The following is a 16,380-nucleotide window of genomic DNA, read 5'->3' on the forward strand; positions in this document are numbered from 1 at the left end:
TATCAAAGCTGCCCTTATACTGATACTAGACATATGAATCCCAAATTAAGTCAGGTGTTGACCCTGAACTTCATTTTCCATGAAATAAAATAGAGTGGGGATGGAGCTCTGATAAGACTGATGCCTTTCATTTTGAATGAATAATACACTTTTAAGTTCAGTCCTGCCTGAAGATAAGAGACTGGGCTGACCAGTGACTCCCCATGTGTGTTCTGGGACCCCTAACTGGGTGGGTAGTCCGTGGTGGGGACACATGGGCTCTGGCAGGTGATGCTCTCAGGAGTCAGCACGTCAGAAGCAAGACTCTATTGCTTGGGCACTGTCTGCCTTTGTTTTGCTCCCAGGAGCTCACATCCAGTTCCTGAACTTCTCCACCGAGCCCAACCACGACTTCATAGAAATCCGGAACGGCCCCTACGAAACCAGCCGCATGATGGGCAGATTCAGCGGGAGTGAGCTTCCCAGCGCCCTGCTCTCCACGTCACACGAGACCACCGTCTATTTCCACAGCGACCACTCCCAGAACCGGCCGGGATTCAAGCTGGAGTATCAGGGTGAGGACAGGAAGGGTCCATCCATCCCTGCCTCTTAACCCACCATCACCTATCTTCCCAGCCTCCCACGTAGGGGAGGAGGGGACCCAGCAAAGGCCAAGGAGTGGAAGGCAGGCCTGACCGCTGTGACATGTCTCTCTGGCCCCGCAGAGGCTATCAAACCCCCTGGACAAGAGCTTCCCAGGGCAGCAGCACAAAGCGCCGTCTCGGCTCCAGACCCAACAGTCAGCAGCTTCCTCAGAGCAAGTGACCCATCAGTTCCCCCTCAAACATCCAGCCACCCCCTACCCACTGCCCCGGGGCCTCCAAAGGCTCACTTCCTCCCTGGGGGCCTGCCCTGTGTGTCAGTTACGCCCCGCAAAGCTCGTCCTGTGATGCGGTGGAGGTTTCCAGTAACGATTCTGGTAACAGTCCTGGAGCACCCGCTGAGCCTTCACACGGAGACAGGAGCAGGACCCTTTCCTCCCGCTGAGGGCTGCCCTGTGTGAGGCTGGACTCCCCGCAGCTCCCCCGTCCTCAGCTGGAGTCCCGTGATTGGCCCACTCCTCCTGGATCGAGCCCCATCCGCCCCAGCTCAGACTTCTCCTGTGCCTGTGTAGCTGTGCCCACCTGGGCAGCTGTACCCAGGGCCCTGGGGCAGCCCGACATCTCCCTCCTGGGACACCTCAGGAGAAGGAGCTGGGCCCTTCACACCAAGGGAGGAGCAGGGAGAAGCCCCAGCCTCTTTCCTAGTAAATGCCACTTCATTGGCGGTAATGCAGCTGCGCACCCAGAGGGCTGTGGATGGGCTCCTGGCAACGGTCAGCCTTACCTGGGCGAGCCTGTGCCTAAGAAGGGTACACAGCCTCGGTGGGCAGTGAGGCCTGTCCAGTGGTCACCATACATCCCAAGGCCACAGTCTATCCCAGGAGAGACTCAGGCCCAGATGCGAGGTCGGGTGCCTCTCTAGGACAGACACACACCTCTCAGGCTTTGCGTGTATTGGTGCCCTAGGTCTGCTCTGTCAGTATACCGCAGACTGCTGGCTTGAAGAGCAGAGTTGCTCTCTCACAGTCTTGGAGCCTGGAAGCCCTGAGATTGGGGGTGGGCAGGGCTGGCTCCTTCCAAGGGCTGCAAGGAGGAACATGTTCCCTGCTTTCCCCCAGCTTCTGGCAGTTTGCTGACCATCGGCGTTTCTTGGCTTGTGGATCGATCACCCCCACCTCTGGCTTCATCTTCACGTGGCGTTCTGCCTGTCGGTCTGAGGTCATTAGGGTGGGCCCTAATCCAATATCACTGGTGTTCTTGTCAAAACGGGAAATGTGGAGACGGTAAAGACTCTGCCTGCAAAGCTGAAGACCTGGGTTCCATCCCTGGGTTTGGGAAGATGCCCTGGAGAAGGGAATGGCTACCCACTCCAGTATTCTTTCCTGGAGAATTCATGGACAGAGGAGCCTGGCAGAGTAGTCCACGGGGTCTCAAAGAGTCAGACACGACTAAGACTACCTAACTAAAGACCTCATTTTAATTTAGGTAAAGGTAGGTGAAGATCCTGTCTCCAAATATCACGTTCTGAGGAGGCGGGGAAGGGCAGGGGGTTAGAACTTCTACATGAATTTGAGGCGAACACAGTTGGGCCCAAGGGCTGTCCCTGAGCTCCTCGTCTGGGATGAATGCAGGGTCTGATGACGTTGTGGTGGGGACAGTGCTCTGGGGCCTTCCCATGCACTGGCTTCACCCCTGTGACAGGCACAGCCCTGTCCAGCTCAGGTGGTGAGAGTAGACATGCTCCCTGCGTTCCTGTGTGTTAAGCCCACTTTGTCCTTGTCAGAGCTGCCCCCTCTGAGTCCTGCAGACTCCTTGGACGCCCCACTTCCTTGTAGAAGTAGTAGTTGGGAGCCCTGACCTCAGCCCCTCCCAGGCTCACCAAGCCTTCTCTGAGGAACTTCACCTGAGGTTCACAAGCTCCTCCCTGAGGCTTCCAGACATGAGCCAGCACTCTGGAGCCCCCATGGAGCCCTGATCTCAGCCCCTCCCAGACTCACCAAGCCTTCTCCTCTGAGAAGCTTCACCTGAGGCTCACGGGCTCCTCCCTGAGGCTTCCAGACATGAGCCAGCACTCTGCGTTAACGTCACTCACACTGAGGCTCCACGTGTTCAGAGGCCGGATTCTCTGAGGAACCTGAGGCGGGAGCGAAGGGTGGAAACAGGAAGGAGGGGTCCCAAGCTCACCTTCAGAGGACCAACACCTTGACCTGAGTTGCCCCAAGTGTATGAGAGCCCCAGCAATGCCCACTCTGTGGTGGGCCAGCTCCCCCACCAGGACTTGCCCAGATGTTCCCCTTGGGTCACAGGCCTGGCTGCTTCCTCAGCGCCTGCCCGCTGCCACAGTCCAGACAGGGCTTGTGAAGCCACCCTTGGTGTCAGGGTGGCCGTCCCCACCTCAGACGTGACCTCTGAAACTTCCACTATGGCTTCTCCATGATGGCCCATCCTCCGGACTAGGTTATCTCCAGTGCTGGCGGCCCAGCTGCTTCCACTGAGGCCCCTGCCGTGTGTCAGGCCCAGATAATTCTCCCTGCCCCCTAGGCCCATGTTCTTGGCCCCGTGGAATTTCACCCGACCCCTCGGCCTAGGTTTTTCTTTTATGAAAAGACCTACATCACCACTCAGGCCATTTGTATCCAGCAGTCCCAGCTCTTTGTGGTCCCCAGACTTTCTCTGGAAGAAATATAACTCCTTACTTTTCCTCAAAATCCCTCCTGTTAGACACTCTGAACTTCCTAACCTGGAGTTTTCTTTTCCCTTCTTCAGGTAAATATCCTCGTAATGTTTTTAGTAGCAGCATAAGCTACTCCTGCCAGGTCTCCTAGCCTGATAGGCTTACTGTATTCTGTTAAAATTTCTCAGGAGATTGTGTTTCTAAGAACATAGCAAAATGACCTTGTTCCAAAATGTTAGGCCTCATCATTACTGATTTTTTAAATATGTCTCTTTGTTTGAAACTGCATCTGCTCCCATTGTAGCGTCCACTGCTCCTCTCTGCGTGGAACCCTTTCCTGGGGAAGTTAATGACTCCACTCTTCAGGGGTCCTGTCTTCCCTCAAGGCCCAACCTCTCCCTCTGAAGCTTCCTCTGGTGGAACAAACTCTGAGACTCCTCTCCCTGTGAAAGCGGTCCCGGAGCTGTCACTTCAATGTCTCTTTGTGAAAAGCCAGCTCCTTCCCCTGGAAACGATTCCTGTGAGAGGGACCCAGCCACTCTCCTCCAGGCTGCTCGTGACTTCTCACCAGCCCTCAGTCTTCAGGCTCGCCCACATTGTTGGGTCCCTCTCTTCCCACTGAGACTTCTCGTTAAAGGCCCCACTCATCCTTCAGTCACCTCCCTACAGGCTCCTCACTTCTACTAAGACTGCTGCTGCTGCTGCTGCTAAGTCACTTCAGTCGTGTCCAACTCTATGAGACCCTGTAGATGGCAGCCCACCAGGCTTCCCCGCCCCTGAGATTCTCCAGGCAAGAACACTGGAGTGGGTTGCCATTTCCTTCTCCAATGTGTGAAAGTGAAGTCGCTCAGTCATCCGACTCTTAGCGACCCCATGGACTTCAGCCCACCAGGTTCATCCGTCCATGGGATTTTCCAGGCAAGAGTACTGGAGTAGGGTGCCTTAGTAGAAGTCTCTACTAAGACTTCATTTGCTAAATCGCCCAAACCCGTTGCTGCTGACAGAGCCATGCCCCTTTGGCTGCCCAGCCCACCCAGTCTCTCTAGGACTGCTCGATTTTTCAACGCACCCAACTACCTTGATGATTTCTTCTTTAAAAAAAAATTTGCTTATTTTTAAAATTTTTATTTGTTTATTTTTGGTTGCAATGAGTCTTTGTTGCTTTGTGTGGGCTTTCTCTAGTTGCATCGAGTGGGGGCTACTCTTCATTTCAGTGTGTGGGCTCTCATTGCAGTGGCTTCTCTGTTGCAGAGCACGGGCTTGAGGGCACGGAGGTTGAGTAGTTGTGGTGTGCAGGCTCAGTGGCTGCGGTGCACAGGTTGAGTTGCCTCCCCAGGATGTGCGTTCTTCCTGGACCAGGGATCAAACCCATGTCACCTGCATTGGCAGGAGGATTCTCAACCACTGGACCCCCAGGGAAGTCCTGCCTTGATGATTTCCCAGTGAAATCTGCCCAGTTCTGCCCACAGAGACCTCCGTGTGTGACACTGAGAGGAAACACATCACACGGAGGGAGTGCTTCGTGATCACCGTTCTTTGCACTGTTATTGCGCGTGATGAGGCACCGACTTGCATCGAGCATTCACTGATCTCAACCACTCCCCCTGAGAATTTCCACTGTAGGAACGCTCCCTCTGCTGATTTCCTGCTGAGTGGGTCTAATTACTGTCCTGTGGATCCGATTATTAATAATTGAGGGCTCTGGCTCTCTGACGTGTGCTCAGCAAATCCCTCAGTGACTTCTCCCTGTTGGCTCAGCTGCTCCCATTAAGGCTTCTCCTTTCAAGGCAGGCACACCCATTCTCAGGGAAGCAACTTTCTTGTTCTTTGGAGGGACTCCCGTGTACGAAAATCACACATTCCTATTATTTTATTAAGTTTTTTATTTTTGATGTGGACCATTTTTAAAGTCTCTTGTTGAATGTGTCATAACATTGCTTCTGTCCTGCGTTTTTTTTATTTGTTTGTTTGTTTGCTTTTTGTTTGTTTTTGGCCACGAGGCATGTAGGATCCCAACTGCCTGACCAGGGATTGAATCCACACGCCCTGCATTGGAAGGCAGACTCTTAACCACTGGACCACCCAGGGTGTCCCCACACGTTCCTTCTAACCCAGCTGTTCCCTCGGAAAAGTTTCTCTCCTTGCCACACTGGGCTTACTCCCTTGTTTCTTCCTTCTTGAGAGGTTCTAATTGCTCAGAGTCAGAAGGACCCCACTCAAGTGCTCACCTGACTGCTTCCTGTGTTTGTGATCTTGGTGGTTATTGGGATTGAATGAAATAAGCAACAGAAAAGAGCCGAAGTCAATGCTGAGCCCCAACGAGGTGCTCAAAGAATAATGGTTCCATCTAACCTTGTCTTCCGTGGGCCGCCCTTTCCCAGGAAAGCAGCAATAACAGACAGCATGTTTACTGCATTCTTGCCACGTGCCAGGACCGTGCAAAGGGCTGTGTGCGTGTATCATCCTATCAGAGTCTCACAATAACTGTTTTCTAAGTAAGTAAACAAAGGCATAGGGAACTGAAATCACTTGGCCAGAGCCAATAGCTAGAAAATGACAAAAGCCCATCTGAGTCCATGCCTTGGTTCTCCAGCTCTCTGCTACCTCCCTGTGTGTACATGTGCTCAGTGGTATCTGACTCTTTGCAACCCTGTGGACGGTATCCTTCCAGGCTCCTCTGTCCATGGAATATTCCAGGCAAGAATACTGGAGTTGGTTGCCATTCCTATTCCAGGACATCTTCCCAACTCAGGAATAAGAACTCCCGTCTCTTCTGTCTCCTGCACTGGCAGGCAGATTCTTTATCACTAGCGCCACCTGCCAGTTCCCTGGCACACCTGGGTGAGGAGAAAATGCCCAGAGAGGGTAAAAAAAAAAACCTTCTCTCTTATTCTTTCCCAGCGTATGAACTTCAAGAATGTCCAGACCCAGAGCCCTTTGCCAACGGCATTGTTCGGGGAGCTGGCTACAATGTTGGACAGTCAGTGACCTTCGAATGCCTCCCAGGGTATCAACTGATGGGCCACCCTGTCCTCACATGTCAACATGGCACCAACCGGAACTGGGACCACCCCCTGCCCAGGTGTGAAGGTATGTTCCTCAGTTAGTCCTGGTGATTCTTTTTCAGGACAGGGTTCACGCATGTGCCTGCTCCGTGGGATCACCCATGCTAGGAGATCCTAGCAAACATTGTCCATCATGTTTTCATATGGACTGGACTGAGCCTATCCAGACTGGGCGCAGAGCTCTGGGCCAACACTAGGGAGGACCTGGAGGAGACACAGGTCAAAGCCAAAGGAATACATTCTTAGCCCTTGGGAACAGCCAACCTCATGGGCCAGATGTCCCAGTCAGAAGCAAAGACACTGATATGCTGAGAGGTAGAGAGTCAATCATGGTGCTTTCCTAAAGGGAGAAGAGAAGAAAGCATCTTTCTAGAAAAGTTTTGTTCCTCTCTTCATACCCCCCAACTTATTCCCCTTCTCCTACATGAACCTAGAGAGATCTGAGTTGAGGATATCAGAGAGCTACAGGGGATACTTCCCTGGGCCTTCATTAACCAGAATCAGGGTGGAGGAGGACCAGGAGCTCATGCTGTCCCTATCCATGTCTACACATCTCCGTTCAATTTTCCCTTCCTTTTTCTTGAGGAGAAGCTGGAATTTGTCTTGAAAGGGCAAGGTTTAGCAGGAGGACAGTATGATTCAGGAGAAAGTGCCCCAGCTCTGGAATCAGATCACCCTAGGCTTTATCTCTGAACTGCTTCACCTCTCTGACCTCCAGTTTCTTCCTTGGTATGATGGGGCTTCTCTTCGTAAGAACTGAGAGGATTCCAAGATGGCATGTGTAAAGTGCCCAGCACGGTAACTGGTTCAAAATCCACAAGTTGGAAAAGTATTAACTCTCCATAGATAAAGACACCTTGCTTGCACAACTGATCTATTCTGGTGTTAGACTATAAGGTCGTAATCTCTAAAACTATTAAATTCCCAGTTAGATTTTCAAATTTTCAAAATCATACCCATGCATAATCAGTCTACCATTCTGGAATTGTTGGCTGGCCACCCTCTCTATGACAAGCTTCGTTGTGGACTTTTGTTTCCTTTTTGCTCCTTTTTATGGTGTCACAGGAGATGGAAGAGCAGTGTTTCCCCCATCAGACATCTTTAGCCATGAACCCTTCTTCCTCCTAAGACAGTGCTTCCCTTAGCTTAGATGAGGACATCATTTTCTCTTGCATTTCCAATTACCTTTCTGCCTGTGCCAACTTTTTGGTCATCTTTTTGTCCCTTAAGTGTTTTTGTTCTTTGAAGTTATTTCCCACACTCTCTTCGCTTCTTTCCCTCACATCTCCAAATGCTCTCTGTGTCTGCAACCTTTATCTCTTTGCCAATTCTTCACCTGTACATCCAACTCCTCACTAAATATCTTCACTTATCCAGAAGCACCTAAATCCTAATGTGTTTAAAATGGAAGCCGTCCTCTTTCTGCCATTACGTTGAAATCCTCACTAGAGTGAAAGGCCCCTCTCGTCCCCTGGTTACTTGTTACTCAGTTTGGGCAGCCTGCCTCTCGCCTATCCTGTCTAGTCACTGAGTCTTGCTAATTCTACATCCTAATTGCCCTTCAAATACATCCACCTGTCTGTATGCATTGCTTCCACCCTAATCCAGGTCACTTAGATGAGGCCTGTCACCGGCTCCCAGCCTTCAGTCTTGTGTTCCTCAGTCCACTTTTCACAGTGTGGGGAGGGTGGTGAGCCTTTGAAACCATTCATGTACAGTGGCAAACTTTCAAAGATGCAAAAGTACATCTAGTTCCAGCAAGGAACCAGAACCTGTGCCATCACCAGCCAGCATGAGTGACGTTGCAGCTTGCCCTCCGTCTCCTATGGCCGACACTTGTTCAGCTCCACCGTCTCCCACCTCCTCCCTTCCTTCCTCCCGTCAGTAATTCTTCTTGCCTGTTCACTCAACACCAGCCCCTGTATGCCAGCTGTTGTACTGTACTCTTTTACTTTTCAAGATACTCTAGTATCTTGTTTTCTTTATTTTTTGTATTTGTTTGTTTTTAATGCATTAGTGTATTATGTGTGAAAAGTATTATAAATCTATTACAGAACAGTGCAGTCAGAGCAGTGCAATATAGCCGATTGTGTTAGTTGGGTACCTAGGCTAACTTTGTTGGACTTACGAACAAATTGGACTTACAAATGCCCTCTCTGAATGGAACTCATCCATATGTAGGGGACTTACTGTACTCTAGACACGGCTCTGCTGAGAAGCTAGCAAGCTGTTTCCACCTCCCTTGGGGTAACTGTCCAGCCCCCTGGAGCTAGCGCACACTATGCCTCAGGACCTGGACCCCGCTGACCTCCCCGTGTTCTCCACTCTCACAGTTCGCTCCAGCTCAGCTGAAATGCTTTCCATTTTTGCCCCTCTTGCCCCTGGTTCTGAGCGCATGCTGGTCCCTCCTCGTAGAACGTTGCTCTTCTCTCCTGCCTTACCTGTATAGCCCTTGTCCTCCCTCAGGTCTGAGTCTAAAAGTGAATTCTGCCAGGACTTCCTCCCCCTCCCCAGGACCAGATAAGGGGCTCCCCCGCAAATGTTCCCTGGACACTCCATGTTGACAGCACGCTCCACCCTAGGCGGGAGACACTGGTACACTCAACCGTGTCCCGGGAGATTGTGATGCCACAGATCAGAATCACACGCCGTGGCATCCTTGCTGTCCTTTGCTCCCCCTGGCTGCATCTGGCAGCGAGTGGTGGTTTGGTCCATGGAGGAGGGATGGCGTGCCCATGCGCACCACTTTCAGGATGTGCTCACATTCGCCGGAGCCCAGAGCCCTGGCCTTTGCTTGGAGGTGTTGGGATGCTTTCTTCTCAGGTCAGTCTGCCCCCATCCACGAGTCTGACTGATGACCCATACCAGCCAATACGCTCATTGTTCTGGACCAGGGGGATTTTGCCCAGAATCTCTCATTTTCCTCCATAGTGACCAAGTCCAAATAGCATGGAGAATTCCAGGACTCTTTAAGTGCTTGTGTGTGTGCTTAGTCACTCAGTCCTGTCCAACTCTTTGCAACCCTGTGGACTTCAGCCCACCAGGCTCCTCTGTCCCTGGGGATTCTCCAGGCAAGAGTACTGGAATGGGTTGCCATGCCCTCCTCCAGGGGATCTTCCCAACCCAGGGATCGAGCCCAGGTCTCCCACATTGCAGGCAGAGTCTTTACCATCTGAGACACCAGGGAAGCCCAGCCTAAAGCCTAGATCAGACTGAGTGTAAGAGTGGGTGTTGCTGTGGGGAGATAGGAAGATGGGGAGAGGGGCATGTCTGTGTAGCAGATGCCCTCTCTGTGAGCTCACACTGGCTGAGCATCTTATATGCATGAGTTCATCTGATGATCAACCACTATCCTAGGAGGAGGGGGTCTTAGTCCTGTTTTATAGGTGAAGATAGAGAGACTACCCTACTAATCTGAAGCTATCTAGTCAAGTTAATGGTTGAGCCATGATTCAAATCCAACCTTAGCCTCACTATAAAAATCTGCAATTGCTTTTTTAATAGTTATTTATTTTGACTGTGCTGGGTCTCTCTTGCTGTGCACAGGCTTTCTCTAGCTGTGGTGAGCAGGGACGAGTCTCTAGTTGTGTGTTCACCCTTCTAATTGGGTGGCTTCTCCTGTTGTGGAGCGCAGGCTCTAGACCACAGACTTCAGTAGATACGGCATGCGGGCTTAGTTGCCCCGTGGCATGTGGGATCTTAATTCCCCCACCAGGGATCGAACTCGTGTTCCCTGCATTGGAAGGCAGATTTTTAACCACTGGACCACCAGGAAAGTCCCAAGAATCCACAACTCTTAAGTCAAGGTCGAAGTACCAATCCAAGAATCTTAGAATACTGTTACTGCTAAGTCAGTTCAGTCGTGTCCGACTCTGTGAGACCCCATAGATGGCAGCCCATCAAGCTCCTCCATCCCTGGGATTCTCTAGGCAAGAACACTGGAGTGGGTTGCCATTTCCTTCTCCAATGCATGAGAGTGAAAAGTGAAAGTGAAGTCGCTCAGTCGTGTCTGACTCTTCGTGACCCCATGGACTGCAGCCTACCAGGCTCCTCCGTCCATGGGATTTTCCAGGCAAGAGTACTGGAGTTGGATGCCATTGCCTTCTTCGGAATCCTAGAATAATAAGATAAAAAGATACCATCATAATTTTCTACCCCTTCCCAGTAAATATAGTGAAGCCCTGACTATAGCATTCCTAGGAAAGGAGAGGTGGTAGCTTTGGTGTGTTCTTCCTCCTGGACAGGTCTCTTTAATGAGAAAGAGAAAAGAGGGTTTGAGGCTGAGACAGGCCCACAGAGGCACCTGTGCTGAAGATCGGGGGCCTCTCGGGATGTGACATGTTGGGAACAGCAGGAAAAGCAAGGCCCAGCCATCCTCAGCCCGGCCTTGTCTTCCCATCCCACCCAGCCTCCTGGAGCAGGACGGTTCGTGCTTTGGGAAATGACCTGAATTCTCACGGGGGAGGTGATCTGAGCACTCCTGTGTTTGTGTCCTCTCCCTGGCAGTCCCCTGCGGCAGCAACATCACCTCCTTCAATGGCACTGTGTACTCCCCGGGCTTCCCCAGTCCCTACTCCAGCTCCCAGGACTGCATCTGGCTGATCACCGTCCCCATTGGTCATGGCGTCCGCCTCAACCTCAGCCTGCTGCAGACAGAGCCCTCTGGAGACTTCATCACCGTCTGGTAGGGCCAGCTGCCGTGTCGGCAGGGAAAGGGGCTTGAGCTGGGCTCTCAGCTGGGTCACCCATTTGTTAGTCCAGAAAACCAAGGGCTGGATAGTTTTAATGGCTGTCAGCCTCCTGGGTCTCAAGCATAGTGGCCTAAGAACTCAGCTTCCACCAGCCCTTTTGACTCCTCGATGGGAAAGGACTAGCAGGGCAGTGTGTTCCCCACCTGGCATTCTGCTGGCGGTCAGTCAAAATACCAATGGGTGTGGGAATCTGGATCCATGAGCAGACTTTTCTCAGTGTTTCCAGAGTCCAAACCAAAATTCTGCATTTACTGGATAAGCTACCCAGACTAAGGGAAGAGCTGTGCAGTGGAATTTTATGAAGTCCCACTGGCATCTCATGCTGAGCTAATGCTGACCACAGAACTGTCTGCAGTGATGGAAACGTTCCGTATCTGTGCGGTCCAATATCATAGCCCCTCTCTACATGTGGCCCTCGAGCACTCGAATGTGACTAGAGTGACTGAGGAGCTGATTTTTTAAATTGATTAAATTCTAAATAATTTAAATGTAAATAGTCACGTGTAGCCTAGTGGTTACCAAGTTGGACGGCTCAGCTCTGAGTTATACAGTTAGAGTTTCTTGTGTTAATTTTAAAATGAGAATGTGAATTACTAGTTGATTAGTACAGTTTCCTCGACAGTTTTTTCCAAACCTCTGAATCTCTGAACAAAGATATCTTTTTAAAATTCCTTTGTTTAGAGCTTCTGGGAATCAGCAGGAGATAGTAGCATTCTGTTCTCAAAATTCCCAGAGCTGGATAACTGTCACCTGACTGCCCTGAATGGATTTCTCACTGAGTTTCCAGACAATGGCTGAGATCAGATGGAAGGGACTAGATAAAATTCCAGGGAAGAAATCCTTGGGCCCAGGAAGGCAACATGGGTGTGTCTCTTTGCTCACTGAAGGCCACTGATGCACCAGTTAGAACAGGCAGGCATGGTGACGCATGACATGCAGGATCTTCTTTCCTCTTGCAGGGATGGGCCACAGAAGACAGCCCCACAGCTTGGAGCCTTCAGCCGGAGCTTTGCCAAGAAGACAATGTACAGCTCATCCAACCAGGTGCTGCTCCAGTTCCACCACGAGTCAGCCATGGGCGGGATCTTCGCCATAGCTTTCTCTGGTCAGTATGAAAGCCTGGTCCAGGAAGGACGAGAGGGCCAGACTTTTCAGTCCAGGCTGGGCTTGCCTCCTGGCTCCTGCATTTGCCAATTTGGGGTTTGGGGACGAGTGACATAGCTTCTCCATCTCAGTGTCCTCAGAAGAAACAAAGTGTTAGTCGCTCAGTTGTTTCTGACTCTTTGCTACTTCATAGACTGTAGCCCGCCAGGCTCCTCTGTCCATGGTATTCTCCAGGCAAGAATACTGGAGTGGGTAGCCATTCCCTTCTCCCAGGGAAATCTTCCCAACCCAGGGACTGAATCCAGGTCTCCTGCATTGCAGGCAGATTCTTTACCGTCTGAGCCACCAGGAAAGCCTTCAGTGTCCTCAGGGTTATGAGAATTCAGCTGTAGCGATGTGAGAGCTCCCAGCACAGGGCTCCATAAATGTGAGTTTTCCTTCACTGCCACACTGGTAGGGTGGAGAAGCCCACAAGGCTGATCCTTGGTGCCAAGTTCAAGTTCAGAGGCAGCAGGGTGAGTCTTCTTATTCATCTTTCACATATCAGCTCCCTGGTTGTTTTATCCATTTACCTGTGCCCCACCTCATCCCTCAGCACATTCTAGAGAATGGTCCCACTCCAAAGGTATCTAGAGCCTCTGTTGACCCCACAGGAAGTACTGTGCACAAAGGAACTTGGGGAAAATTCAAGAACAGGAGCATGAACAATGCAAGATGTGTCTGTCCTTACCAACAACCTATTTTCTCATAAAAGTCCAAGATTATGGTCCCAGGTATTTCCTCATTTTTATTACAGTGGACACAGCTTAAGAAAACTTATAGAAAGTTCTCCATGGGCTTGTGCCCAGCCAAGAAATAAGCACCCATGTTTATGATTTGCAGAACGTTACATCTATATGAACTGAAATCAGGAAGGCTTGACTCTATTCCTGGCTCCACCTCAGGCCAAGTGTCTGACCTGTGTAGGTCTCTCCCTAGCTCAGTTTCTTCACCTGCAGCACAAAGGGCTTGGAGTTCATGACCTCTAAGGATCCTGTGAGTTAGTAAGGCAGCTATTATTACCCCCACTTTATAAATGAGGAAATGAGGGCCAAGGAAGGCAGGAGGGCTTGCCCAGAACCACACGGCTAGAACTGGGAGGAGAACCCAGCCCTTGCAGCTCTGCGCTGGCTGTTGGGGTGAGACCACGTGGTGCTAACACCTCACACATGTATTTATCGAAATTTGAATGCATTCAGCCCCAAGTCCTCGGGAGAGGCAGTGATACTGAGGCAGAAAGAGACTGAAACAACACTGTTGAGAGCACGGGCGGCTCCAGTCACCGTTCCCAGGAGTGCTGGCCCAGGTGAGCGTGACATGGTGATGAGACCCTGCCCTCGCTCTGCCTTCATACCCACACCCCTCTGGTTGGGCACACCTCTCACCCGATGAACAGAACCTAAGGTTTTTGTTTTTGTTTTGTTTTTGTCTTAGTCTTCATTGCTGACTCAGTAGTTGTGATGAACAGTTGCTCCTCGGCATGTGGGATCTTCCCAGACCACAGATTGAACCCATGTCCCCTACATTGACAGGTGGATTCTTAACCACGAGACCACCAGGGAAGCCCCAGGACCCTAGTTTTGAAGGCTCTGTTATTTTGACTCTATAGGACTGGCCCACAGACTGATAGAGTGTGGACTCCAGCATCGTAGACTTGGGTTCAAACCTATGCCATATATTAGCTGCATGACCATGAGGCTGTCATTTGACTTTTCTGAGCCTCAACTTCATTACCCACAAGATGGCAATTATATCAGTGCCTAATCTCACAGAGTTAAATGAACTCATGCAGGGGAATGCTTAGCTCTAGGCAGAAAGTATTAAAGATACTCAATAATGTGTAATGTTTGGGGATAGACTTTTCTTCACTCAATATAATCCTGGAGATTAATCCAAGGTATTGCATGTAATAATTGTTGTTTAGTCACTAAGTTGTGTCCAATTCTATGACCCCATGGACTGTAGCATGCCAGGCTTCCCTATCCTTCATTATCTCTTGGAATTTACACGAATTCATGTCCATTGAGTCAGTGATGCTATCTAACCATCTCATGAGATGGTTACATGTAATAGGACTTTGTGCCTTTTTATTGTTAAATTTCATTCACTGTTGACAATTTGATCTCTGGTGCAAATAGTTGACTCATTGGAAAAGACCCTGATGCTAGGAAAGATTGAAGGCAGAAGGAGAAGAGGGCAACAGAGGATGAGATAGTTGGATGGCACCAACAGTTCAATGGACATGGACTTGGGCAAACTCTAGGAGATGGTGAAGGACCGAGAAGCCTGGCGTGCTGCAGTCCATGGGGTCGCAGCACAACTTGGCAACTGAACAGCAACATCATTCTATGATTCTTGAGCCATATATAATTTTGGACAACACTTTTGAAATTTGAAAAATTATAGAAAAAGAGGACAGATTCATCGTTGCCATGGCTAAGGAGGGGTTAGGGATGGGAAGGAAGTAGATGTGTTTACTATAAAAGAGCGGCATGAGGGACCCTTACAGTGATGGAAATGTTCTGCATCTCGATGGTATCAGGGTCAGTACCCCAGCTGTGATATTATACCATAGTTTTGCGAGATGTTTTCTATTAGGAATCACTGGGTAAACAATACATGAGATCTCTCTGTATTATTTCTTACAATTGCATGTGAATCTACAATGATCTCAAAAAATTCAATTAAGAAATAAAATTTGTGTAACTAAAGCAAAGTTACTCCACAAGTGGCAGTTTTAATAATCATCATCCTCATTGTCATGATCATCATTATTATTGTATTTGGAGAGTAAAAGGATCTGTATGAAGTCACCTCCTCCTAAAGCCAGGTTTCTTATCCCTGCTCTTGTGTCTTAACCCTACCTGGTCCAGGCATAGGTGAAGGAGGCCCAGCACTGCCCTGGGCTGTCCTTGTTCCCAAGTTCTCCTGAGTAAGTCTGCCCAGGACATCTCTTGCTCCTCTGTGTGTCCTGGCCACTGTGCCCCTGATGCCCTCAGATGAGACATGAGACCCTCCAGTGCCAGCTCAGACCAAGGCCTCACGGGCCAGAGGAGCAGGCAAGGGCCTGGGTGAGAGGATCAACGCAGGCCAGCAGGTTCGGGTGGGAGATACTGTTTGTAAGAGGCCGAGTGAACAAGAAGTCACCTTCCACCCACTCATTGGGTTTTTGATAAATTGTAGAATATTAGCAATTTGTAAAAAGTGTGTAACATACATGTGTGTATTTAAAGAAGAAAAATAAGATGAACACCCAGAGCTGAGCCTGCAAAAAAGACCACCAGTGCTCTTGAAGCCCCGTGCACCACCTCCAATATGCCCCCTGCCCAACCCCCCAGAGTTAATCAGGGTTATGAATTTTGCTAAATTTTCTGCTAATCTTTCATTGCTTTTCATTATGATTTTACTCCATAGGTGTATGTCTCCAAAAATACATATTGTTTCATTTAGCATGGTTTTTCTGTTATGTAATTAGAACGGTTCAGTAAGTGTTCTTCTGTGACCTGCTTTTTTCATTCAAAATTAAGCTTTAGAAATTCATGCTGATGCATGTGACTAGATTAGTTTAACTTTTCAATGCTGTCTAGTATCTCATTGTGTGAAAATAGTGGTTTATCTAGTCTACTCTTAATAGGCATTTAAATTACTTTATTTCAAACAATATGAGCATTGTTGCACATTCCTTCTCATGAACAAGAATTTCTCTGGGGTACATGCCCGTGTGGAATTGAGAGGTTGTAAGTATTCACATACTCAGTTTTACTGCTGCTGCTGCTGCTAAGTCGCTTCAGTCGTGTCCGACTCTGTGCGACCCCATAGACGGCAGCCCACCAGGCTCCCCCGTCCCTGGGATTCTCCAGGCAAGAACACTGGAGTGGGTTGCCATTTCCTTCTCCAATGCATGAAAGTGAAAAGTGAAAGTGAAGTCGCTCAGTCGTGTCCGACTCTTAGTGATCCCATGGACTGCAGCCTACCAGGCTCCTCAGTCCATGGGATTTTCCAGGCAAGAGTACTGGAGTGGGATGCCATTGCCTTCTCCGACTCAGTTTTACTAGCTAAGGCCAAATCAATCTCACAAAGTAGTTTTAACAGCTCCCACTCTTCCTCGTCATGGAGATAGAGCTGCTATAGCACTACATTCTTGCAGACACTGGGTTTTACTGGAC

At 49.7% G+C, this 16,380-nt stretch overlaps 1 protein-coding gene across 4 annotated transcripts in view; it reads left to right on the forward strand.

The window, feature by feature from the left end:
* CSMD2 (CUB and Sushi multiple domains 2) overlaps positions 1-16,380 on the forward strand; it is a 689,612-nt gene that overhangs the window by 583,012 nt on the left and 90,220 nt on the right. For all 4 annotated transcript variants that reach the window (XM_027537925.1, XM_027537922.1, XM_027537923.1 and 1 more), the window contains 4 exons: positions 345-554; positions 6,157-6,345; positions 10,827-11,004; positions 12,031-12,176. In XM_027537925.1, the coding sequence (XP_027393726.1) occupies positions 345-554; positions 6,157-6,345; positions 10,827-11,004; positions 12,031-12,176 (723 nt within the window). The remainder of the gene's footprint in view (positions 1-344; positions 555-6,156; positions 6,346-10,826; positions 11,005-12,030; positions 12,177-16,380) is intronic.

The sequence above is a fragment of the Bos indicus x Bos taurus genome, chromosome 3, assembly GCF_003369695.1.
Source record: "Bos indicus x Bos taurus breed Angus x Brahman F1 hybrid chromosome 3, Bos_hybrid_MaternalHap_v2.0, whole genome shotgun sequence".
Classification (NCBI taxonomy): Eukaryota; Metazoa; Chordata; class Mammalia; order Artiodactyla; family Bovidae; genus Bos; species Bos indicus x Bos taurus.